The sequence below is a fragment of the Malania oleifera genome, chromosome 4, assembly GCF_029873635.1.
Source record: "Malania oleifera isolate guangnan ecotype guangnan chromosome 4, ASM2987363v1, whole genome shotgun sequence".
Taxonomy (NCBI): domain Eukaryota; kingdom Viridiplantae; phylum Streptophyta; class Magnoliopsida; order Santalales; family Ximeniaceae; genus Malania; species Malania oleifera.
In genome coordinates this window covers 95,027,365-95,052,401 of record NC_080420.1, presented here as the reverse complement: position 1 = coordinate 95,052,401, position 25,037 = coordinate 95,027,365, and the positions used below count along the sequence as shown (strand labels likewise).

At 36.3% G+C, this 25,037-nt stretch overlaps 1 protein-coding gene across 3 annotated transcripts in view; it reads left to right on the top strand.

Moving 5' to 3' along the window:
- LOC131154083 (tryptophan--tRNA ligase, cytoplasmic) overlaps positions 1 to 25,037 on the top strand; it is a 100,724-nt gene extending 75,687 nt beyond the window's left edge. Inside the window, exons 9-13 of one of the 3 annotated variants that reach the window (XR_009136323.1) lie at positions 2,099 to 2,170; positions 2,560 to 2,628; positions 2,764 to 2,874; positions 5,614 to 5,752; positions 24,799 to 25,037. Coding sequence is in view for 1 of the 3 variants with exons in the window: in XM_058106586.1 (XP_057962569.1) it covers positions 2,099 to 2,170; positions 2,560 to 2,628; positions 2,764 to 2,874; positions 5,614 to 5,664 (303 nt within the window). In the remaining 2 variants the exon portion in view is untranslated. Of the gene's footprint in view, positions 1 to 2,098; positions 2,171 to 2,559; positions 2,629 to 2,763; positions 2,875 to 5,613; positions 6,148 to 8,058; positions 8,330 to 24,798 lie in introns of those variants that run through there. The other 2 variants (XR_009136324.1, XM_058106586.1) reach the window with 2 other exon arrangements.

Below are 25,037 nucleotides of genomic sequence, written 5' to 3'. Positions count from 1 at the left end.
TCATACTGTTAATGAATACGACTCACTTGTAGTGGTTATTGAAAAAAAAAAAAAAACTACCAAAAGAATCCACTAAAACATAATTACATGATATGACAATCTAGGAAACAGAGTTCATACTATTATGGATACGTCTCACTTGTTGAGTTTATCTCTCTCTCTCTCTCTCTCTCGTATAATTTAGAATTTGTACAACCAACTCCTATCATCACTACTTGGATCATGGTTAGCTACAATTGGGCGGGCCCCAGGGACAGAAATACCAACTTACTGCTGCCTTCCTAGTATATATATTACTCTATGAAAAACTTAGTTGATTAAGGCTCTTTTAAAATAAAGCCAGATGCAAAGAAAGAACATATTAAAGACTAAGGTATGCACGGGCTTGTGAAAATTACTAATAATTTGTGCAAATTTTGTTTTCATTCTGGTCAATGTCAAGCCAAAGAAAACATGAAAAAACATCTTGATTTAACAATCACAATTATGAAATACTAGAATAAATTTTGCTTTTGAATCACAAATGATTCAATCACAATCCCAGTCACAATAAATACTCTAGAAAATGTCAAAAAACCATATTAATACATTTTAACAAACATTTAGCCTACAAAAGATTGAAGTCAAAAATTAAAATTTTACATGTTGGAAACTGAATGCAGTACTTGAATCATAAACTAATGCAACAACAGGCCTTAAGTCTCATTGGGTGGGGTCGGCTATGTGAATCCTTTTCTACCAATTCACTCGATTGAGAGCGGTTTCCTCTATTAGATTAAGGGCTATATGATCTTTCGTCACTACCTCATTCCAAGTTATTTTAGGCCTACCCCTACCCTTTTCCATGCCAAAAACAATAACTAACTCTTCCTCGTAGGTGCTCTACTAGGCCTGTGTTTCAAACGCCCAAACCATCTAAGCCGCCCCTCCCTAATCTTGTTTTCCACTGGTGCTATGCCTAAGCTAATGTATAAAGAAAATGGAGTATGCCCAGACAAACAAAAAATTAATTTTATATATTATATTGTTATTATGGGCAGTGTCAAAGTTAAAGAAATTGCCATAAAAAACAAATTGAGATATTTTAACGATTTGTAGAAATACAAAATTCTGTCTTTGAATCACAAAATTCTGTAGATGAAAAACAAATTAATTTTCTATATTATATGGTTATTCTGGGCAGTGTTGGAGGATTTGACTTTCATGCCTACATCCCATTTATTCATTCAACAGCTGGGGAAGTCCCAGACTGTGCTTTCAGGAAGAGGAAACACGTGTGTGAGGCGGAGGAGGCTGGATATGTGGTATTTTGATGTGGAAGTGGTTGCAAAAGGGAAGAATGTGAGTGAGAGACTTTCAAGGACAAAATTTAGAAGAAATGAGAGTTGATTTATTATTTAAATTTTTTCCTACACATTTTTATAATCTAACCATTGAGAGTGAGATGCAAACTTCTGACTGATGAAATTTTTTATTTAGAAACTTAAAAAAAAAAAGAGAAATTAGTATTGGGGTTTGGAAAATTCTGAGGCATGGATGGCCTGTTTTATATTCTTAGTATAGATTTGACTAAAGTTGAAAATTCATAAAATTAGAATCTTTCTTTTGTCTAGCAAGACTTGCAGTTATTAATGGCCACATTTACTGACTGATAACTTAGGCCCTGACAGTACCCAGAAAAGAACCATTTGCAAACATTGCATCCCTTTACCAGTAAATGAAAGTTTTCACAATAGGAGTTATTGGTAAAACCCCACCAGCAACTTACTAACATGAAGAACACTGAATTTGGACTCCATAGATGTTTCCACTAGTTTTGGTTTATACAGTTCTTATTTCATTCAACATGGTTCATGCTAGTTTTTCAAGACCAGGGAGTCAGTAGGCTTGAATATAAGCAGTTTAAATGCTGGTCTAAGTCTCAGCAATATGATATATGGGGAGGTCCATTGGATGAACCGGCCATTGTTTTTGTTTTTTTTTTGATGATAAAAAAAATGAAATAATTTAGTTTTTAACATTTCTGTTGTGTCAGTGTGCATGCTTTTTTGTTTTTTGGCATACTTTTTATTCACTGCTATTATGTCTATTATTTCAGATAAACAAGTATGCATTCTCTGGTGGACAAGACTCTATAGAGAGTCATAGAAAATATGGAGCAAATCTTGAGGTAATCTCCCTGTTCTCTAACATATATGATGATGAATGTTAAACTTTTGTACAATGTCATGATTGCTGTACATCTTAGATTTGTACACTAAAAAATCTGCCCTCTGAAAAATTTCCTGCTTTACATCTATTTATTATTATTATTATTATGATTCCTTGAAGGCCAAGGAAGTGTTTTCCACATCATCTATCATTTTCAATTGGTCAGTTGAACAGGATTCTTAGCCACTTCCAACCCCAAAAGAGAGCTGCTTCCCTGTTTTTATATGTTTGGAACTATCTGGAGCCTGTGCTTGGTTGTTGGTTAATAATGGAAAACCTTTGTGAGTTAAAGCCTTTCAGAAAGTAACTTTACAAAGGATTATATTTGTTTCTGTGTACTGTATTCAGGTAGATATACCAATTAAATACCTTGGTTTTTTCCTAGAGGATGATGTGGAGCTTGAGCACATAAAAAGGGTGAGATAACCTACTCTTATGTGTAGTTAATTTTTCCCTTATGAACACACCACTTCTAAATTGTTTGCAAACAACCTGAGGACTGCACGGTTGCTTTTTTCTCCTTTGTAAACACTCAAATTTGTTATTTTTCAGGAATATGGTGCAGGGCGTATGCTAACTGGTGAGGTGAAGAAGCGCCTTACAGAAGTTTTGACAGAGATTGTGGAAAGGCATCGCAGAGCTCGTGCTGCAGTGACTGAAGAGGTAATGTTCCTGCATCCAATTTTATAATGATGATTTTATCAGTTAATATATCTAAGTTAATCGTTGAGATGACTCTAGCCACATATTCTAAATGTAAGATTTTGGCACTAGGTTGAATTGCATTGTAATTTGACTAATTTCCATCATAATCTAAACATTGCATGCCTTTTAGTCCTAGATCTCTAGCTATTAATCAATAATACATTGGGAGATGATCATTGTATATATACATCACATACTAAAAATAAATAAATAAATAAATAGAAAATAAACACATGGACAAATCCTTTTTATTGCAGGGAATTTAATTATACAAAGTGGGGGATAGGATAATTAGAGTTTGTTCAGAGTTGAATTACATTTTTTTCTTGGTTGCATGTGGAAGTTTTACTGAATCGAAAAAAACATAGGCCAAGGATCCTTTGTGGAAGGAATTAAATTGCACAAGGATTATGGATGGGATAGCTAGGGTGAGTTCAATATGAAAGTAGCTTATTGTTGTTGATGTTGCCTTTTTTTTTTTGTTTCCCCCCCGGGGGTATAATAAGACGAAAAGTTATTAAAACTGGAAAATATGAGGGACAAGGAGTCCTCTCCAATCAGCTAGAAAAGCTATAAAAAAAAATTATAAACAAGTGAGCCAATATATGAACAGAAAAATACAATACAGAACAAAAAACCATTACAAAAGCGCTGCCTTCCAGTCTCTAACGAGTTAGACAATGGAAGAATCCTAAAGAAACCCAAGAGGTGCACCCACAAAGAGGCAAGGAAAGTCACTTTATCCCACAAAAGTCATGACCCCACCTAGTAGAGTGCACCCAAAAACCCAAGGATTGTTGTTGTTGTTGTTGGGTTTATTCGCTATGGATAGGTCACACTTGATACAATTTAGAGAAGCAAAAATTGGTACTGTTTGTGGAGGGGATTTCAGTTCTTGAGGTGGGGAGGAGAGTTTCTGTCGTAGACAAGTGATGGATGTTGTAGAGAGGAGAACCAGACAATTGCCAAGAAGCTCAAGCGTGGATGGTGACTGGTGAAAGGATTAGTATGATTGAAGGGATTTCCTGAGCTAGAGAGAGAGTGAGAGGGGGAGAGAGATGAAGGGAGGGGAATTTTCTGTTCCAATTCTGATTTTGATTCTGATTTCAGTCGCAAACCAATGTTGGCAAAGCTTTAATTGATGAATAGTTGTAGAGGTCCCCTAAAGAGCAAACCTCCATGCGGTGTATTTTGAAAACATGTCAATATGGCCTTGTATTGGTTTGGATGCTTGATGCAGGGTGGTCTTTTGAAATCTTGAATTCAGAGGATGGCTTGCAAAGGTAGGTGGTTAGGCTTTCATACAATCAGGGGGAAAAAAGGCTTTCTAATAGGGGAAGAATGGCTGATTATGAATAAATAAAGAGGGAATAGAAGGAGATAGGGGCTACCTTGGTAAGCCTAGGATTTTGAAGAAGAACAACATGTAAACTCAAGACTTCTTTCATTCTAAATTTCTCTGCCGCACAAGTTAGTTATTAAAATGATACATGAACTAGTAACATGGTATATAGCCTAATAATAATGAATCCTAGCCCGTAGGCAACCATCGGTGTCAATTCTATCTAAGTAAAGGAAACCCAAAAGGACTAAAATACTTTCATTAATTCATTACAAAAACAACGTGCGCAAAATAAGTTGCAGTAACTTCAATTCCACTAATATTGATGACCTACTATATGATCACCAATTAAACTGGCTAGTGCACTCCCAAGAGTTTCTAAATTGTCCCAAAATTTTTGTTCTTGGCAACAATCTCTGCATTATTCTCCCAACCCCAACACCCCCCCCCCCCCTCCCCACACCCAAAATCAAACAAAAAAAACACACCCACACCCCCCAAAAAAAAAATATCATTCCCTTTGAAGTTTGGTCTGACATTTATATTTAGCTAGATGTGTAATATTTTTTTCTTAAATAAAAAAATATATATTTTGATAAAGTTAGAGTTATATTGATGATATTTAAATGGATAAAAAACCATAAAATAAGGAGGGTAAAGCAGCCTCTAGAAAACAAGATGAGGAAGCAAGGAAAATAAAAAAAATAGTGTCATTTCATGAGCTGAAATCCGAGAAGTACATTCCCTTGGAGACTTGCAGATGCTTTCCATACTGAAGCAAGCAAAACAAATTTTATGCAAGCAACTACAATGCATATGGGTTCTTAAAAATGCATGCATTCCTCTCCAACCAAAGACACCAGAACATAGCAAACTGCTCAATCAACCTTGTGGCTTCCTTACTCCTGAAGTCCTTGAAAGTAGGAAGTGAAAAAAGCCTATGAAAGTCCATACAAACCCATTTTTTTTACTCTTAAATATGCCTGAGTGTAGAACAATGTAAAAAAAATAAAAAAATAAAAAAAGAAAAAAAAAGAAGGAAAGCTGCTGGTAAATTTTTTTGTTGTATCAGTAAGAATGGAAACCTGTTTGCTGATTTAGCAGCTTTGATGATTTTCAATTTTCTAGATGTGAGATGGTTAAATAATCCTGGCTCTAAGCACTTTATCTAGGCTAAGTTTCCTATTGGGTGAACCTATAATTTGGTAAAAGAAAAATCATTGTTGTGGCTGCTCAATTTCCTTTTTAAAAGAGGACATGGGTTCAATAGGACTACATTTTTTAATGTATTCTATAAAGCCATAGTTCTTATAATCATACACAATCCTCATTATCTTTCTCTTTTCCTTATTTAGATGGTGGATGCATTCATGGCAGTCAGACCTCTTCCCACTATGTTCTTCTAGGCGAGAAGATTAAGACTATCATTCATGTTGTCTGGAAATTTACAGCTGGAGCAGCCTCTCTTCTCACATATTTCTCCTTCTGAAATGTGTAAGAATATACATTTACAATTTTGTTACATTCTTATCATTTTGTGCTCTGGAAGCAAGTGTTAGTGAAAGTATATGATGCAGTCATGGGGCCGTTTAAGAATTTATTTTTCCATTACAGATACTAATCATTTTAAATTTACAAGTGGTGTGGACGAAGCTTCATGTAAATCAATGTGAGGGGTAGTGCTTATACGAATTTTACTTTTCTGATGTAACATTTGCATGCTTTGTAATGGAAGTTTAGTGTTCGTAGGAATCTTACTTCTCTGATGCAACATTTGCTTGCTCTGTAATGGAAATTCTATTCTTCCATGAATATTCATGATCCTCATTTTTTTTGTTGTGGGGAAGCCATATTATATATTAATGAATCATTCCGAGTTAGTTTGGTCATTTTTGTTTAATAATGAAAATTATATACTACATGCTGACACAATATTTTGCACATCGTCATATTCACCATTTTAGTTGTGCTGAGGCCATGTCATATATAATTGAGTCATTCTGAGTTATTTTTGCCCTTTTTGTTTAAAAATGATAGCAGAAGGGAATTGTGCCAGTCAGGGTAAGGATTCATAGTCTAAAATTTTACTTTCTGAAGTGTGGTTTTATATCTGGGTATTTGTCTATGAAGCTGAAGTTGAAAAGATGGCTATGCTTAGATATTGTGGTTCCTTTCATCATCCTAAAAATTAGGGATTGTGAGAAAGCTCAGAGCGTGATAATCAACCCATTCAAAAGGTAATCAGGTTGAGTTCATTAGGGTAGCGGCTTCTGTTATCATATGCATAGAATAGACTGTTTATAAGCTAAAATTGAGACATACAGAAAATTAACATATTCAGTTATCCAATAATAAGATGATGACTTCGAAAAAGTTGGACAGTGGGTCACTTCTATTCCAACTGAACCGATGCCTGGGCATGCAAATTCATGGGTATTTCATATATTTTACTTTCTTATGGGGGTAAAAAGCAAAGCCTATAAATTTCTGCAAGGTTGGAAGCATTTTTGATTCTGCGATTCCAACCCTCTGCACCATGAATCTGAATTTATCATTTCTATATACATATATTTTTAAGGCAAGTTCTATTGAGTTAAACAAAATAGTGAAAATCAGTGGTGCCTTCTCAAAGGCAGAAGTAGAAACTGATTAATTCATTCCTGCAGTCCTGCCCGTGCAATTTTTGAAATCTTAATAAATAGTATTGTTGAACCGTACAAGAAATATGAAAGAAAAATTTTCTTTTAGAGAATTCAGTCTTTCCTCGCACATCACTTGCCTTTGCTATCATGTGAGTCTGCTACTTCAGCATTCACCTCTCTTTGCTTCCTAGTGTGAATTTAAATGTGTAATTTTAACATGTCATGATGAATAAGCAGAAATGGCTTAGCTGTCATGTTGGCCTTTCTTGAATGCTTGATTGATTCACAATATTGTCGTTTCATTATCACAATGATTCGGTGCATTTTTACACTTAACTGTAAAGTTTGGTTATATATTTTGTCTAATAAAAACAAGCGAATTCTGTGGGCTTAAAGACAACTGATCTGGTTGATTAAGTTATTTTTTTGGGTCTGGTGGATGCCACAGCATAACAGCAGAGGTGCAAACAAAATTAGTGCACAAAGAAAATGGGCTTTTCAACTACTTTTTACAGGATTGTACTCTGTTATTCTTTACAAAATTCATAGATTCAAGTCCCAGAATTATTCTTAGTCATTTGAGCGTTGCAGGGTTGGAGAATTAAAGCCCCTCATAAACTATGATGGTTGGGGGTCTTAATAAGGGCTGTGTGAACAAGTTGTCCTCATTTGTTTTCCGTTTTCCTTTTTTGGGTTTTGCATTGAGGACCTCTTGTGAAGCTTGATAAATCTCCGTATAGTTGCTTGTCTGCTTAACCATTGCTGGTATCTAAACTTCTTTTTTTCTTTTTTTAATTTTTTTAATTTTAATTTTTATAATAATTATGGTGGAAGCTGGATAAGTCTATTTGTGCCATTTACACCTCCCTTTCTGATTCATTGCTTTCTTCTTTTATGAGCATGATATCTTGAACACAGTATATATTCAATATTCTAATTGCATATCATAGGTCCCTTGTCAGGCCTATACATCTCGGCTTGCTTGTTTATTGTTCTATTGTGGCCCTTTCTGCTTTTGTCTTGTGGCTGGCATGATAACTTTAATCTGTATTCATGTATTCTAATTGCATTTCATAGGTCCCCAGGCCGCAAGGCTCGCTGCTTTGTGAGGGTCGAGGGAGGGTCATTTTATGCAGTCTTACCCTTGTTTTTATGCAGAGAGACTGTTTCCTTAGACTCGAACCCCTGCTTCTTGTGTGCATAGATGGAGAATTTTCTGTTGGCTCTGGTGCTGTGCCTCTATGGTGGTGAAGCGATGTCCTCTAGGCTACCAATTTTCTTATCTTACCTTGAAATGAATAATTTAAACTTTAGCTTACCCATGAATTTATTATTACTAGTCCAATGTCCAAGTTGATTTGCTATCCAGATTTTGTTAGGAACTTTCACTCGCTATTTTATTAATGATCTAAATAATTTGCTTTCCTCGTATGCTTAACCTTTTAGATTCTCTATCCGCACATTGAGTAACGATGTTCTCTAGGTCTTCTTTATATATAGGGGAAGTTTAACTCGCCATGACTTTAAACTGGGGTTGTTGGATGGGCTAAAGTTGTTTTCACCAATTATTGGGTCCACAAAGGCTATTGTGATAGGTAATTTGTAGGGCTTTGAAAGATTGCGATTTGATGTTATTATTTTGGGGTCAACTTTAGGCTTATGAATCTTGAAAAATTGAGGAATCTTTCTTTAAGAAATTTGATTATGCTATGAATATAATAGTATCGGTGTGGATTTGTGCATTATTTTTTTATTAAGAAGATTTCCTATGTTGGAGTGGGAGGGCTTTAGATGAAAAACTTAAAAAGGAGTAAGAGATTTTAAATAAGTCGAATCTGAAGTTGTTTGGGGATCTTAGATTGAAGAAGGTCGGTATCTCAAGTCATTTAAATGTGTTGGATGGAAAGTAGGATGGGGCTTTATGATGGTGAGGTTGCTATGCATTTTCCTTTTTGGTGCAAAAATGAGCTTGAGGATGTGATTGTGAACTAGGTTAGACGTTAGTGGAGATACTAGCCTTACCAAGTGCTTACAAGCATGGTCAACTTTAGGTAGGCTTTGTGTGTAAATTGTTAGTAAGTCCATCCAATTTCTCAAAGTAGAGATATTAGCCTTACCAAGTGGTTACAAGTATGCTTTCGACCGATTTATTTTTTTATATTTTTGGGAAAAAAGGTAAGAATAATTTGATTGAGAGAGGGAGAAATAGAGAAGAAGGAAACAAAAAAACTCTAGGTGGTAGGGGAGTAGAGCATATTGGTTTCAGGGAAAAAAACAATACATCAACCTTTATGGAATTTGTTAAGATTTGATCAAAATGAATGACTTAACTTGAAGATAGGTCTCTTCCTCTATTTATAATACAAATTAAATACATTCTATTGACAATAATACTCTTACTAACTCTCACTAATTAACATAGTAAGACACTCGATAATAATAATGGTAAAAGACATATATAACCTCTAACACTCCTCCTCAAGCTGGAGCATAAATGTCATAGGCTTTTAGCTTGTTACAAATGAATTTAACACGAGCACCCCCCAACGCTTTGTTAAAAAAATCAGCAAGTTGCATGTCCGACTTCACATAAACGGTTGTAATGAGCTTCTGCACAAGTTTCTCCTTGAACAAAGTGGCAATCAACTTCAATGTGCTCTGTTCGCTCATGAAAGATTGGGTTGGCGGCAATATGAAGAGCAATTTGATTATCACATATCAACTGCATAGGCTGAGAATGTGAGGAACCTAATTCTTCCAGTATGTTCTTCAACTAGACAAGTTCACAGGTAGTGTGGGCCATAGCTTTATATTCTGATTCAATGCTTAACCTTGCTAGCACAGTTTGCTTCTTACTTTTCTAAGAATCCAAATTACCACCAACCAAGATATAGTAGCCGGTGGTAGATCTTCGATCGGAAGGTGATCCAAACCAATCTACATCTGTATATCCATGGATATAAGTGTGGCCCTGATTATGATATAAAAGACATCTCCCAGGTGCACATTTGAGATATCTTAAGATGCGAACTATTGCGTACCAATGACTTGTCCTCGAAGAATCTAGAAATTGACTCACAACACTTGTTGCAAAACATATATCCAACAGAGTAAATATGAGATAATTCAACTTTCCAACAAGATTGTGGTATTGTCCAGGATTAGGTAGCAAATCACTCATATCCGACGTTAACTTGCTGTTAGGATCCATGGGTGTATCAACCGGTTTAGATCCCAACAAGCCAGTTTCATCCAACAGATCAAGAACATACTTCCTTTGTGACACAATAGCTCCGACACGAGATCTAGGTACTTTTATACCCAAGAACTATTTCAACGGTCCCCAATCTCTGGTCTGAAACTTAGTATGTAGAAAAAGTTTAAGATTTTGAACACCTTTATCATCATCACTTGTAATAACAATACCATCCACATAAACAAGAAGGATCCTACCCGATGAAGAGGGGTGTACAAGAATTACCAAAAAATCGAAAACTGGACCGAAATCATAATCAGTTCGGTTTTGGTTTTGGTCTTAGAAAATGTAAATTTTCAGTTTCGGTTTCCAAAATATAACCGAACCAAAAAATAGAAAAGCCGATTTAAATTTAAATTTTATATATAAATTGATATGATTACTTAATTATGATTGATCCATTTAATAAGTTAATCCAGGGTTGCGTTACACTGGATTTGGTCCCTCAATATATATGAATCTGGGACTAGGGTTTGATTCTCATTCTTTCACACTTCACAAATCACTAGTTCACGGTTTCGGTGTCTCACTCTCTTAGTCCCCTGTGTCTCTGCTCAATGCCCTCTGCATTGTGCCGCTGCCGTCGACGCGTCTTTGCGGCCGGTGGCCCTACCTCTGCGGTTTAACCTCCCTCCCCTGCCCTCTCAAGCAGGAAGTAGCTGAGGTACAGTTTGCCTTGCCATCGTCGCCGATCCCCTCGCCGATTTTATCAGTAATTTTCTCTTTTATTTTGTGGATTTTTTTTTTCTCTTTTGCATTTTTGTTGTGTTTGATCATTGATGTCGATGAGTGTGGGGAGAGGGAGAGAGTGTGATGAATCTGATGATCTTGAGAGAACAGCTAGGGTTTGTTCAATAATCGTTTTTCGGGGTAGAGTTTTAGAAAATTAGTTAAAAATTGAAAAAACTGTAACCGAACTGCCGAATGTTCGGTTCTCCATGTGATAGCAAATTCGGTTCGGTTTCGATTTCGGTTTTGGTTTGGGAAACCAAAAATCGCAAGGTTCGGTTCGGTTTTTGGTTTGGCCCATAATGGAACCAAACCAAACCAATTACACCCCTACTGATGAAGTATGATGATAAAACTCGGAATGATCCACAACACACCGTTGAAGACCAAACTCAAGTACTATAACACTGAAACAATCAAACCGTGCTCTGGGAGACCGTTTTAAACCATATAAAGCCTTCTTGAGACAACACACTAAGCTTGACTCCCCCTGAGCTAACACACTAAGCCTGACTCCCCCATACATCTGACCCTTAGCAAGAAGACGTGCCTTTGGATGAGCCACAGAACCATCATAGTTGACTTTCACAATGTAAACCCAACGAGAACCAACCACAGACTTGTCAAGAGGAAGAGGTACCAAATCCCAAGTACCATTGTCATGTAAAGCATTCATCTCTTCAACCATATCATTCCTCCACCTTGAATGGGCTAAGGCTTCTGAAACAAATTTAGGAAGGGTAGTAGATGATGGAGCAATGACAAAACAGTAATAGGAGGGTGATATGGAGTCATAAGAAACATAGTTGGAAATGGGGTGTTGAGTACATGTGCGTGTACCTTTCCGAACATCAATAGGAGGATCAATATCATTGAAAGTACAATCATCAGACGAGGAAGCCAAAGGCATGGTAGCAGAAGCTAGAGGAGGCTCTCTTCCTTGGGGCCGCTATTGTGAATACACCTGCAAATTAGGATGAACAAGGCGATGAGAAGGACGCAAACTACATGGAGACTCAGATGGTTGGTTGGGCAAGAACAATAATGTAGAATCTGGAAGATTAGGCAAAGGAAAAGACTCATTGAGCTCAGAAACGCTCAGTGACTGGGTGTAGTAAGGTGTAGATTGAAAGAAGGTAACATTGAAAGAAACAAAGAACCGATGCAGCATAGGACTACAACAAACGATATCCCTTTGAGTATATGAGTAGCCCAGAAAGACACATTTTATAGCATGAGGATCCAACTTATCCACCCTAGTAGTTAGTTGATGAACAAAGGACACACCCAAATATACGAGAAGGGAGAGAAGATACAGGTGAATTAGGAAAGAGAATGGAGTAGCGAATTTTACTACTAAGAATAGAGGATGACATTCTGTTGATAAGATAACAAGAAGTAAGTACAACATCACTCCAAAACACTTTAGGTACATGCATTTGATAAAGTAAAGTGTGAGTGATTTCAAGAAGATTTCTATTTTTTTGCTCTGCAACCCCATTTTGTTGAGGAGTGTGGCACAGGATGATTGATGAACAATACCACATTGAGTCAATATAAGTAGTGAATTATGCACCGAAAGATTCTTTAGCATTATCACTTAGAAGCATTCAAATTGGCAAACCAAATTGGGTCTTTATTTTAGAACAAAAAGCTCAAAATACATGAAATAACTCAAAATGATCTTTTATTAAATATAACTAAGTCATTCTTGAATAATCATCCACAAAGGTTGCAAAGTATTGGAAATCCAACTTGGACATGACCTTACTAGGACTCCAGACATCTGAATAAACTAACATAAAAGAACTTGCGGCCGGTTTATTGACTTGGGAAGCGAAAGAAACACGATGGTGCTTTCCCAACTGATGAGACTCAAAATCAAAACTAGACATAAAACTCAAACTAGGAACAAGGCATTTTGACCTTTCCAATGAAGGATGACCCATGCGACAATGAATTTGGAAAGGTATGGCAGTAGTAATGCAGGCAGTAGAAGGAGATAGCGGTTCAAGGTGATAGAATCCGCCAACTTCACGCCCTCCGCCAATCGTCTTCCTCGTCTTCAAATCCTGAATAACCAGAGAATCAGGGAAGAGTGTCACTGAAAAATTCATGGATTTAGTAATTTTGTTAACGGAGATAAGATTGAAGGGAAATTTGGGAATATATAAATTGTAGGAAGAGAAATAGAAGTAGGATTTGCAGTCCCAATTCCCTTGACTATAGTAGTGGATCCATCAGCAAGTTTAACACAAGGTAAATTTGCAGGATATTGAAGAGTGGAGAAAAAGCACCGTCGTGATGCAATAGGAAAAGAAGCTTGTTGTGATGCTTGATACTGATGGAACTTGGAATACTCTTCCTCCGACATAGAGACAATATGTTGCCCCCCACTTGACCCCAAAGGTGAGGAGTCGGTGGTGGCTGCATTGGCTGCCTTCAATGGTGTTAAGTCAATGGTGGCTGCATTGGCAACACATGAAGGTCTTCCGTGAAGATCCCAACACTGCTCAGTAATATGATTATTCCATCCACAATGAGTGCACTTGTGAGGAGTGCCTTTGCCTCGTCCGTTTCTACCACTATGACTACTCGAACCACCAGGATAAATTTTGCGGTTATTTGGTAGAGAACTAGAATCACTTTGTGTAGCAAAGACTGTCTTCTTAGAGCCAGATGCAAGAATAGGAGAATGCATGCTAAAGGAAGCACGAAAGACACAAGAATAAACATTAGCAAATGATGGCAGCTTGGCACTATTAAGTATCTAGGACCGAACTGTCTCAAACTCAAGTCTCAAGCTTGCTAAAACACAAAGAACTGCCATCTGCTCTCTCTGCTTCTGCATCTCACAAACGTCGGTAGTTATAGGTAGCACAACGTTAAGCTCCTCATGAATATGCTTCATCTCTCCAAAATAATCTGTAATGCTCCTACCTTCTTGTTGTAACTGAAAGTACTCCAGGGATAAATCATACATACATATAATGTTATTGGAGTATGGAAGTTTGACATAATCCCATATCTCCTTGCACGTATCTAGATGCATACACATCCTTGCAATTTGTGGCTCCATTGAATTCCATAAATGGGAAACAATCGAGGCATCTTCATGAATCCACACATCTTTGTTCTTCTCATCAAAAGAATCATATTGGAGCAAGTGGTCAAATTTCTCCAATCCTGCTAAATAAATTTGAACCGCTTTAGACCATTGAACATAGTTCTTTCCATCCAACTTTTGAGTTATTTGTGGTAGCGATGTAGAAAACAAATTTTTGGGATTTATAGATTCCATCCCAACACTTACAAATCAGAAATCACACCAAAACCAAGAAGAACAATCAAAACTGAAAAGAAATGTGTATTCCCAAGGGGAGGGGGTGAATTGGGTTTTTGAACTTCTTTGTACCTTCTTTAATTGATTCTTTCTCAACTTGTTTTAAGTTCAGCAACCACACACAAAATTGATTTTAAATCACAAGTTCAGCGGAAATTTATTTAGTTATAAACCTTTATGAATGATTATATCAATTTGAATATCCCTTAGCAATTAAATCCAATTCAACCAAGATAACCAAAATATAATTCACAAGGAATTCAGCAATATTTTAAAGATTAAGCACTTGAGTAACTTTTAAGTATGTAGCTGATAAAATCCCTGTATTAGTGAACTTGATTTCTTAATATGAAACACAATTTCTATTTTCAACACTCTTCCACAAACTCAGAATTTAAATAAACTCTCAATTAATAAGTCTTGGGTGTTAACAAACCAACGTACTCCCTTATAGTTTCTGCAATAAATATTGATCAACCAACGTACTCCCTTTTTGGTTTCCGCAATCTCAAGGTCAAATTAATTTTTAGTTTATTTAATATCCAAGCCACGTAGTTATTATGAATAGAATATTAAAATCCAACCACACAATTTATATAAACTGAAAATTAAATGAGAGTAGGGAAGAGAGTGAGACGCGAGTTTTACGAGGTTCATACTCGCCTACGTCCTTTCCTTAGACACACCACCTAAGGATTCCACTATAACACTCCTTTACGGGTAGGAGCAACCTTACACACTTCTTTGACGGGTAGGAGCAATCTTTACAATCTCTCATTCAATAGGCTAGAGTTCGCCTCTCCAAACGATACCCCACGCTTGGTCCAATAACGATTCAATGACTTGAACCGTCTATAAAACAAGAAACAAATTTGGTGTACAAAGACACTCTCAGCAAGAACTGATTAGTACAACAATTAAGCACTAATATACTTCAATTCAAAATTACAATTGAAAGAATTTGAAGCCTTAGAAGTATATCACCGTGAGCTTTCTTTCTAGATTGAAAGAATTTAGAGTAGGCTCAGAATTGTGAGAGTTTCACAATAAAACTCAGTAAGGCACTTTAGAGAGTTTGAGAGCAAGAGAGCTTTGAGAGTATTAAGAGCAAGAGAGCTTTGAATGCTTGTGAATTAGCTTGGTTTCTTGAGTCCTTAGCCTTTGGAGGTATTTATAGATGTTTAAACAAGATTATTTCGTGTTCCCCAAGTGACTTGGAGTGTTTTCCAAGTTTTCATAACGTTTAGAATTCAAAAAATCAAATTTGGAAACTTCCCGTTATATTTAAAATTTGAAATCTCGAAGAGTCAGTTGACTGGGAATAAAGAGTCAATCGCTTGGATTCATTAAAACACTGAGATTTTCAAAGGCAGAAGAGAATCAGTCGATTGGAAAAACTTGGTCAGTCGCTTGGATCCTCTCGGGTTGTTTCAAAAACAGTTTATTTTTGTCTCAATCGACTGGAAAAACTTTTTCAATCGCCTGGGTCCTCTCGGGTTTTTTCAAAATCAGTTAATTATTTGTCAGTCGCCTGGGTTGGTTTTGTCAGTCGCCTGGACAATCCAAAATTCTGTTTTTTTTTTCCCCCAAAATCTTTTTGCTCTTTTGCTTTCCCTAAATTAATTTAAGACTTTTGAAAAGTATTTTCCGAGGCTTTTCAAAACATGGTCTCTAAGTCAATGAGTTTCTTAATAAGTTTCAAATCTGATCAAATTATCATTTGAATGAAGTACTTACATAAAGTCTCTTTTAAGACTTTAAAAACATTCTAAGCTTGATGTCTTCATTCTTTGTCACTTGCTTAGTCCATCTTGCCTTTTTAGCTTCAATTCTCTAAGCTTCTTCAATTCTCTAAGCTTTCATCAAGTTTTCTTTGAAATATGTCTTTTGTGCTTTCATTTCTTTTTAATGTAGACTTGCAATGAGCTTTGTGATAACTTGCAATGAGCTTTGTGATAACTTTGATCTTGACCTTAAAAACCTGATTCCTAAGGTATCATCACTTTTAACAAAACATGTTAAATGACCTTTGATTTGTTATTATCAAAACAAGATTAGTAAGCCATGTTAGGCTAACAAAAACTAATCGGGACAATCACAAACTATGTGAAGCACTGACACAACGACAGACGAGGTGAATAACTCACCAACGGATATAGCGCTGCCACAGCACTCAGAAACTAGTAACCACACCAAAAGAAAGGAGAACAATCAATAATTGGAACAATCACAAACCGTGTAAAGCACCGATGCAGCCATGGACGAGGTGAACAACGCACCCACGGATATAGCACTGCCACAACGTCACAACTGAACATACGAATGCTGCCATGGCTCCAAAAAACTCTCAACGAAGCTTCCAAAAACCCTGAACAGAAATTAACGGAATACCGTGAGTGCATGGTCGAAAAAGGTTGAATTTTTGAGCAAAAAATTGGCCGAACAGCTTGATAATATAGTCTAAAGAAGGAATCAGAGCATGACAGAAGAAAAAAAAACAAAATAATTTCCGGAACTTCACTGACGTGCCGACGCTGTGATGCGTTGGGTCAGCCCTGCCAGCATTTGGCCAGCGTGTGAGGGCCCATGGAGTGTCCTCCGGGGATTGGATTTTGTGAGCTGGGGTCCCCGGGGGGGAGGGGGGGGGGGGGTTCTGACTATGGGTGTATGGTTGCTTTTGTGATTTAGTATGAGATGGAGGTGGATCTGGGAAGAACTGCCGTGGAATGGTGTTTTCCGGAAACAATTGAGGGAAATGGGGTTTAGATAGGATCTTGTTGTGATACCATGTTAAAAATTTGATTAAAATGATTTACCTAACTTGAAGATTGGTCTCTCCCTCTATTTATAATACAAATTAAATACATTCTAATGACAATAATACCCTTACCATCACTAATTAACATACTAACACACTCAATAATAATAATTCTAAAAGACTATATAACCTCTTAACAAAATTAACCATACTAGTAATAATACAAGGGGCATTGTGAAAAATCGAGGTTTTACTTTTCGCTTTCCAAATGTGGTGGACAGCGGCAACTAGGAGGAGTTTGTTCTAGGTAGCAAGCTGCCCTCTCGGGTTGAAATTCTCTTTGAAGTCCAGCTTCCCAATTTTGAAGAGGCTTGATTGAATTTCAAGGACCTTGTGGTAGGCTTGGTAAGTTGAAGCACAAGAAAAGAGCAAGTGGTCTCTGCATTCTGTTTCTGGCCCACAGAAGATACGGTTGGTAGAGTGAAGACTTCTCCATTTTGAGTTCAAAAAAATAGTGGTTTCATAATTAAATCAGCAGTGTCTTCTCAAAGGCAGAAGTAGAAAGTGGTAGGCTTGGTAAGTTGAAGCACAAAATAAGAACAAGTTGTCTCTGCATTCTGTTTCACAGAAGATACGGTTGGTAGAGTGAAGACTTCTCCATTTTGAGTTGAACAAAATAGTGGTTTCATAATTGAATCAGTGGTGTCTTCTTGAAGGCAGAAGTAGAAACTGATTAATTCATTCCTGCCTGTGCAATGTCTGAAATCCTAATAAATGGTATTCTTGAACCATTCAAGTAAAATGAAAGAAAAAAAAAAATTAAAGAATTAAGTCTTTACTCGCACATCACTTGGCTTTGCTATCATGCGAGTCTGCTACTTTAGCATGCACCTCTCTTTGCTTCCTAGTGTGAATTTAAATGTGAAATTTTAATGTGTCATGATGAATAAGGTAAAATGGCTTCGCTGTCATGGTGGCTATTCTTGAATGCTTGATTACTCGCAATGTTGTCGTTTCATTATCACAATGATTTGGTGCATTTTTCCACTTAGCTGTAAAGTTTGGTTATATATTTTTCTAATAAAAACAAGCAAACTTCGTGGGCTTAAAGACAACTGATCTGGTTGATTAAGTTATTTTTTTGGGTCTGGTGGATGCCCCGGCATAACAGCACAGAGGAGCAAACAAAATTAGGGCACATAGAAAATGGGTTTTTTCAAATACTTTGTACATGATTGTACTCAGTTATTCTTTACAAAATTCATAGATTCAAGTCCCAGAATTATTCTTAGTCATTTGAGCGTTGCAGGCTGGGAGAATTAAAGGCCTTCATAAACTATGATGGTAGGGGGTCTTGGCTGTTTGAACAAGTTGTCCTCTTTTGCTTTCCGTTCTCTGTTTTTGGGTTTTGCATTGAGGACCTCTTGTCAAGCTTGATAAATTTCTGTATAGCTGCTTGTCTGCTCAACCGTTGCTGGCATCTAAGCTTCTTTTTTCTTTTTCATTTTTATTTTTTATAATAATTATGGTGGAAGCTGGATAAGTCTATTTGTGCGATTTCCACCTCCCTTTCTGATCCATTGCTTTCTTCGTTTGTAAGTGTAATATTTTGAACACAGTATATATTCAATATTCTCTAATTCTGCATTTCATAGGTCCCTTGTCAGGCCTGTACTTGTGGACTTGCTTGTTTTTTGTTCTGTTGTGGCCCTTTCTGCTTTTGTCGTGTGGCTGGCATGATAACTTCAGTCTATATTCATTTTTCTCAGTTTGATGGTATTATGTCACTTTAAAAAGGGAGTCTCACGGCCACAAGCCTCCCTGCTTTGTGAGGGTAGAGGAGGGGTCGTTACAGTATACGCAGTCTTACCCTTGTTTTTATGAAGACTGTTTTCTTAGACTCGAACCCCTGCTTTTAGTGTGCATGGATGGAGAATTACCTGTTGGCGTTGCTGCTGTGCCTCTATGGTGGCAAAGTGATGTGATGTCCTCTAGGTTACCAATTTTTGTTTCTTACCTTAGAATGAATAATCTAAACTTTAGCTTACCCATGAATTTATTATTATTAGTCCCAATGTCCGAGCTGATCTGCTCTCCAGATTTTGTTAGAAACCTTCACTCGCTGTTTTATTAATGATCTAAATAATTTCCTTTCCTTGTATGCTTCACCTTTTAGATTCTCTGTCTACACGTTACATGTCGAGTAAACGATGTTCTTAGGTCTTCTTTATGTATAGGGAGAGTTCAACTGGCCACGACTTTAACTCCTCTTGGTCCACCAATTATTGGATCATTGGATGGGCTGAAGTTGTTTTCACCAACTATTGGGTCCACAAAGGCTATTGTGATGGGTAATTAGTAGGGTTTTGAAAGATTGCCGTTTGATCCTGGTCCACAAAGGCTTTTGTGATGGGTAATTTGTAGGGTTGTGAAAGATTGCCTGTTGATCTTATTCTTTTGGGGTCAACTTTAGGCTTTTGAGTCTTGAAAGTTTGAGGAATCTTTCTTTAAGAAATTTGTGTTGATTTGGGCTCTTCTAGGTCGCTTTTATTTATTTATTTATTTCTTTCTTTTGAACTTTTGAGGGTTTCCTTTCTCCTGTGAATATAATTGCATTGGACAGATAAAGACTTGTACTGGACAGACAAATTTTTGAGGGTTGAACCAATAAATATTTCTTGGTGAAAAAACTTAAAAAGAAATTTTAAGTAAATCAAATCTCGAGTTGTGTGGAGATATTAGATTGAAGAAGGTTGGTATCTCCAGTCATTTGGATGTGTCGGTTGGAAAAGAGGAAGGGGCATTTCAAAATTTTAAGTAATTTGGAATGGTTCGTGAAATTGTTTTGAATCGAATCTAGCAGAACAAATTTCTTGGTAGTACTATGAAAATCTCGCTACAAATCTTCTATTTTGTGCGATCAAATTTAATTTCTTTGTTCATCATTGTTGAAAATCTTGGGGGAAAATTCCAATCTTCCTTTCACACAATCCAAATCTCTTGGTGGGGTTGGATTAAAATATGGTTTATTAGAGTTGATTCATCTTCAGTTTCTCGTACCAAATAGGAATAATTTAAGTGCGTGGATAAAACTTAAGGAGGCTGGGTTTGGATAGCTGGGTTGAATGTGTGGGTTTGAATGAGTTTTAAGAAATTCGGTGAGGTTATAAAGAATTTGTGAAGAGTTCTGATGATAATGAAATTCCCTTTTTCTTTTAAGAAATTCGGTCAGGTGATCCCTTTTTTCTTTTTTCTTTTTTCTTTTGAGTAGGGCACTAAGTGGTGGGCGGGGCCGCCCAAGTACAGCATATCATAAACATTCTCTGTTTATTTTTGGGTTGGTCAATTTTTTCTCCTTTTCTGTTGCCCGTGCTACAATCTTTATTGTAGCCATAATGAATCCTCTCTCTCTCTCTCTCTCTCTCTCTCTCTCTCTCTCCCTTTGGTTTTTGTTTTTTCTATGCTTCTACCACTGCCTTCCATGTCAAAACAACGTTTTGTTTCTTTAGGGTTTCGTTGATGGGTAAAGGCTTTTGTTTTTGTTTTATAAATATTTTAAAGGGTGAAATGGCAGATGATTTGATTGAAATGAGCCTTGAATTAGTAGCTGAGATAGCCTAGAATGGAGATGGGCTGGTGGGGGCTATTGTAGTGGTAACAATGCTAAAAAATTATGCTAATTGATGCGTGGTAGGATAGGCAGTGAAGAAATAACATATAAAGAAGAGGGAAATATGAGAAGAAAAGAAGAAGAAAAAGAAGATACGAGGGAGGGGGGAGAAACATCAAGATACAAAGAGAGAGTGATAGGAGAAGTGAATAAAGAAGATGGTGAAATATGGGAAGGACGAAGGAAGAAGAGAATGAAAGTTGCGGCGAGGGAGAGAGAGTGAGATCACACACACACACACACACACACAGACTTTGCTGTCCAAAATTTAAGAATTTGGTACATCATAAGCCCTATATTTATAGGCACCAAATAATACTAAACATTATTTTTATGAAAATCTAAATATTTTAAATATTTTTTTTTATTTTTTTTATTTTTTATTTTTACTTTTTGATCATTTATTATTTCAAACATTTATTTATTTATTTTTTCTAAATTTTTTTAGGACTATCTAGTTGGGTCAAACAAGGTCAAGCAAGATTGAGCCGCAGCACGGAACAGGGGGACATTGATCAGAGCTAATGCAAGTGGATGATTGGTTAAATTGATCACAACTGATTTGACTAGCTACCCTTAAGCACAAAAACGACAAACACATGGGAATTCACCTCGTACTCTCCTTTCTCACCTTATTTTCTTCTTCTTAACATGTAGAAACCCTAGCCCCTTTTGGCATGCAATTATGGCTATTTTTGTAGTTCATTGCTAAGTTAGCCACACCAAGTCTCTAATTATTCGTTACGCAGTTTTCACAACCCGATCTTTCATTTGTTCGAGAAAGCAACAACACTGTACTTTCGGCTCCTTTTGTATATATCTCTCATTGTCTTGCGATCTAGAGCCACCTCAACTAGTGCAACTGGATTTCTTGAAAATCTATCATTTTCCTACACTTAGATGACCCTCCTAGGTACAATTGTCTCCTCGTGTCCACACACGAATAGACACATACATGCGCGCACATGCACACACACCCTATCTCTATCTTTAGGGCCTCTATTGTCGTTGATATGCACCAACTCTCTTAATGCTGTACGTTTGTGACTTTAACTTCACACACATAGACATATAGGCACACACTTTAGGCATATAGACACACACTTTACTGATGCTCCTGTAACTGTACCCCACCACCTCTTCCATGTTTTTCACTAGTTTTGTTTCCCCTATATCCATGTGCATGATTTTCCTTTAAAGAAAGAGTTTTTGGGGTATCCAAATAAAGAGGTTCAATAACCTATCTTGGGTTGATTCATTTACAAAATGGGCTGGTCAACCTCAACGTGAAGCTCCCTATTTAGCTTGATCCATATTGCAACATATTTATTCCTTCTCTAAATTTTTTTCTTGAGTCAAACAAACCTCTATTCCCCTTGAGGAGAACTACCTCGTTAGTAGAATTGCTGAAGCAGCATCGTAGGTGGAATTGGATGGAAAAGTGCCAAGAAACCTTTGTCAACTTGAAGGAACTCATGATGTGAGATTCGATACTTGCTCTTGTAGACACCATGAAGCCCTCGAGGCACACAGATGCATTAGACAATGCCCTTGGTGGAATCTTGTTATAGTGTGGACATTCTATTACGTACATGAATAGTAAGCTTAGAGGTTGTTTGGTATTATTGTCGAAAATTATGAAAACAAAAATCAAAAATAAAAACCGAAAATAAGAAACCAACATGTTTGGTTAATATTTGTAAAATTAGAACAAATTAAAAACTTATTTTAGAAATTGCTCATTTTCGTCTTTAAAACAAATAACACTTAAAAAAAATATGATTAAAATAGTAAAAGTGCAATATAACACAAATTTAAAATACTATAATAAAATTATAATTTATTACAATTATTTTATTGTTTTAAAACATGTATATTTATATGGATGATTATCTATATAATAGATTACAACCTTTGGTATGCGCACATAATGGTTCATTATGTGGTTAACCTTTAGGATGCCAATGTATTTGCTTATATAAGGACATGCTTTACAACAAAATGATATAATAAAATAATTAGCAACATCTAATTCCTAAAGAACTAGACTGTTGAATTTCTATAGTTCCAATCCTTTTTTTTTCCCCTCTTTTTATTTCATTTACAACACATTATCAGCATGATTAAGTCTTTTATGGTATAACAAGTTGCGTTGATATTATTTTAAGGTAAGAATCTTGTTTCCTTTAACATTTGTTATCTATATAACTTTAATTTTTTGTCAAACTATAATATTTATATGTTAACTATATCTCTTATCTTGTGTATGTATCCTTAAATATTTTTATGTTGGGATATATGTGAGAATAATATTTTCATTAAATATTTACCTAATTTTGAATTTTTATTTGTTTTCAAAGTGACTTTATGATGTCAAATCTCATAAAGGTAGAATTCGTTGCCCTTAATATTTCTGGGAGAAATTATCTGCCATGGGTACTTGATGTTGAGATTCACTTTAATGTTATGAATCTTGGAAGTATAGTTGAAGAAAGAAATCAAGCATCTCTGCAGGAACGCGCAAAGGCAATGTGTAATGACCCGAAGAATAATATTATTTTAATAATAAAGAGGGAGGAAAATGGAAATAGGAACAGAAGGAGGCAGTAAACTTCGTTGATGACATCGCATTTTGGAGATAATAATAATAGTAATAATTTCAAGGAATTGCCAGCACTCGTCGACGAATACAGGGGTTCATCGACGAGTGCATAAGGAAATTTGTCAACGAATACAGGGTTTCGTCGACGAGAAATTACCGAACGAAGGATGAGCTGCTTTGAATTTTGTCGACGAATACAGGGTTTCATCGACGAATTTAATGAAGGACTTGTTGACGAGGTGACGTGTCTCATCGACGAATCTGCCCCTATAAATAGTGGAAAACCGAGATTTTTATCATTTTCAGTGCTCCTCTCTCTCTCTCTCTCTCTCTCTCTCTCTCTCACTTCTCTCTTCGTTTCCGGGCCTATTCCTTACCGGATCGAAGATTTGAAGCTACCACGACGCTTTTGACGAAGTTCTCTGCAAGTTTGTCAGAGTGGATCGTTGGTGAAACGAAGTTGGATTGCATCCCAAATTCAGGGTAAGACCTTTTAGCCCATTTTTGGCCTTCTAACAGTTATAGGAAATGATGTTGGCGAAGAAATACTGATATTCTATTCTGGCAAATGTTGTTTTTAGGGTATTATGTAAGAGGCCCTACGGCTATTAGGCCAGTATACCATAGGGGCTTTCCAGCAGTCAGATAAGAGAAATATGCTATGTTAGGTATTTTTAAAACATTATATAGTTTATTAAATTATGAAAATTATGTATTAAAGTATGGTGTGGCTTGAGAATATGAATATAGTACGGAGTTATGTTTACGAACTTCAGTATCATGATTTTACGTATTTCAGTACCATGATTATACAAATTTCAGTATTATGATTATGCAGTCTTCAGTATTATGATTATACAGTTCTTAGTATTATGATATATGAATTACAATACAGTTTATGCAATATCATGATTATTACGATTATTTCAGAATCATGGTAAATCAGACAGTTGTATATAGAAATATATTATATAGTATCAGACCTTGTTGGACTATGCAGTTATAGAGCACGGTACCGTTGCTATAGATATTATGTTATGTTATGAGTGCAACCACCTATTTAGATAATACGTGGTAGTAGGTCGATCACCTAGGCCCTTGACGTGGACAGACTCCCTATCAGATATGGGTTAAGGTGGGCAGATCAGATTGATGGAGTATAGTGATTTACCCTGGTCGGCCAGCCAGTGTACATCCCGCTTACGGGCCGCACAACCCTATCATGAGGGGTTAAATCATGACACACAGTTATCCACAGGGAAAGTTTTCAGTTACTATTACGTATGTACAGATTTACAGAAACAGGGAACATATTTACGTACACTAGAAGTATTTGAAATAGTAACCTACAATACTGTTATGTTAAGCAACATAGAAAGGGTGATGTATTTTATTACTTGTACTGTACCTACGTATCCAGTTATACATGATTATATGAAAACAGATTTTTATAATACTGTAGCTCATTTGCCACACACTAGTAATAACATATTTCATCTTACTGAACATTGACTTATCCCAGTGTTGAATCATTTTTCAGGTGATCCAGGTAGGCGAGCAGATCAGGCTCGCAGATAGAGGGGTTTCAGTAGTGCCTTGTAAGTGAAGTGAGTATTGTGGAGGATTTTTGTATATCTCAGTATAGTTGAGGGTATTTTGGGAAATATATATATGTGTATATTTTGGGGAAACATGTTAGTACTCTGGTATTGTATGGTATTGTATATATTTACCTATGGTTATGAATGTTATGTGATTTCTGCTTCTTGCTGTTTAGGT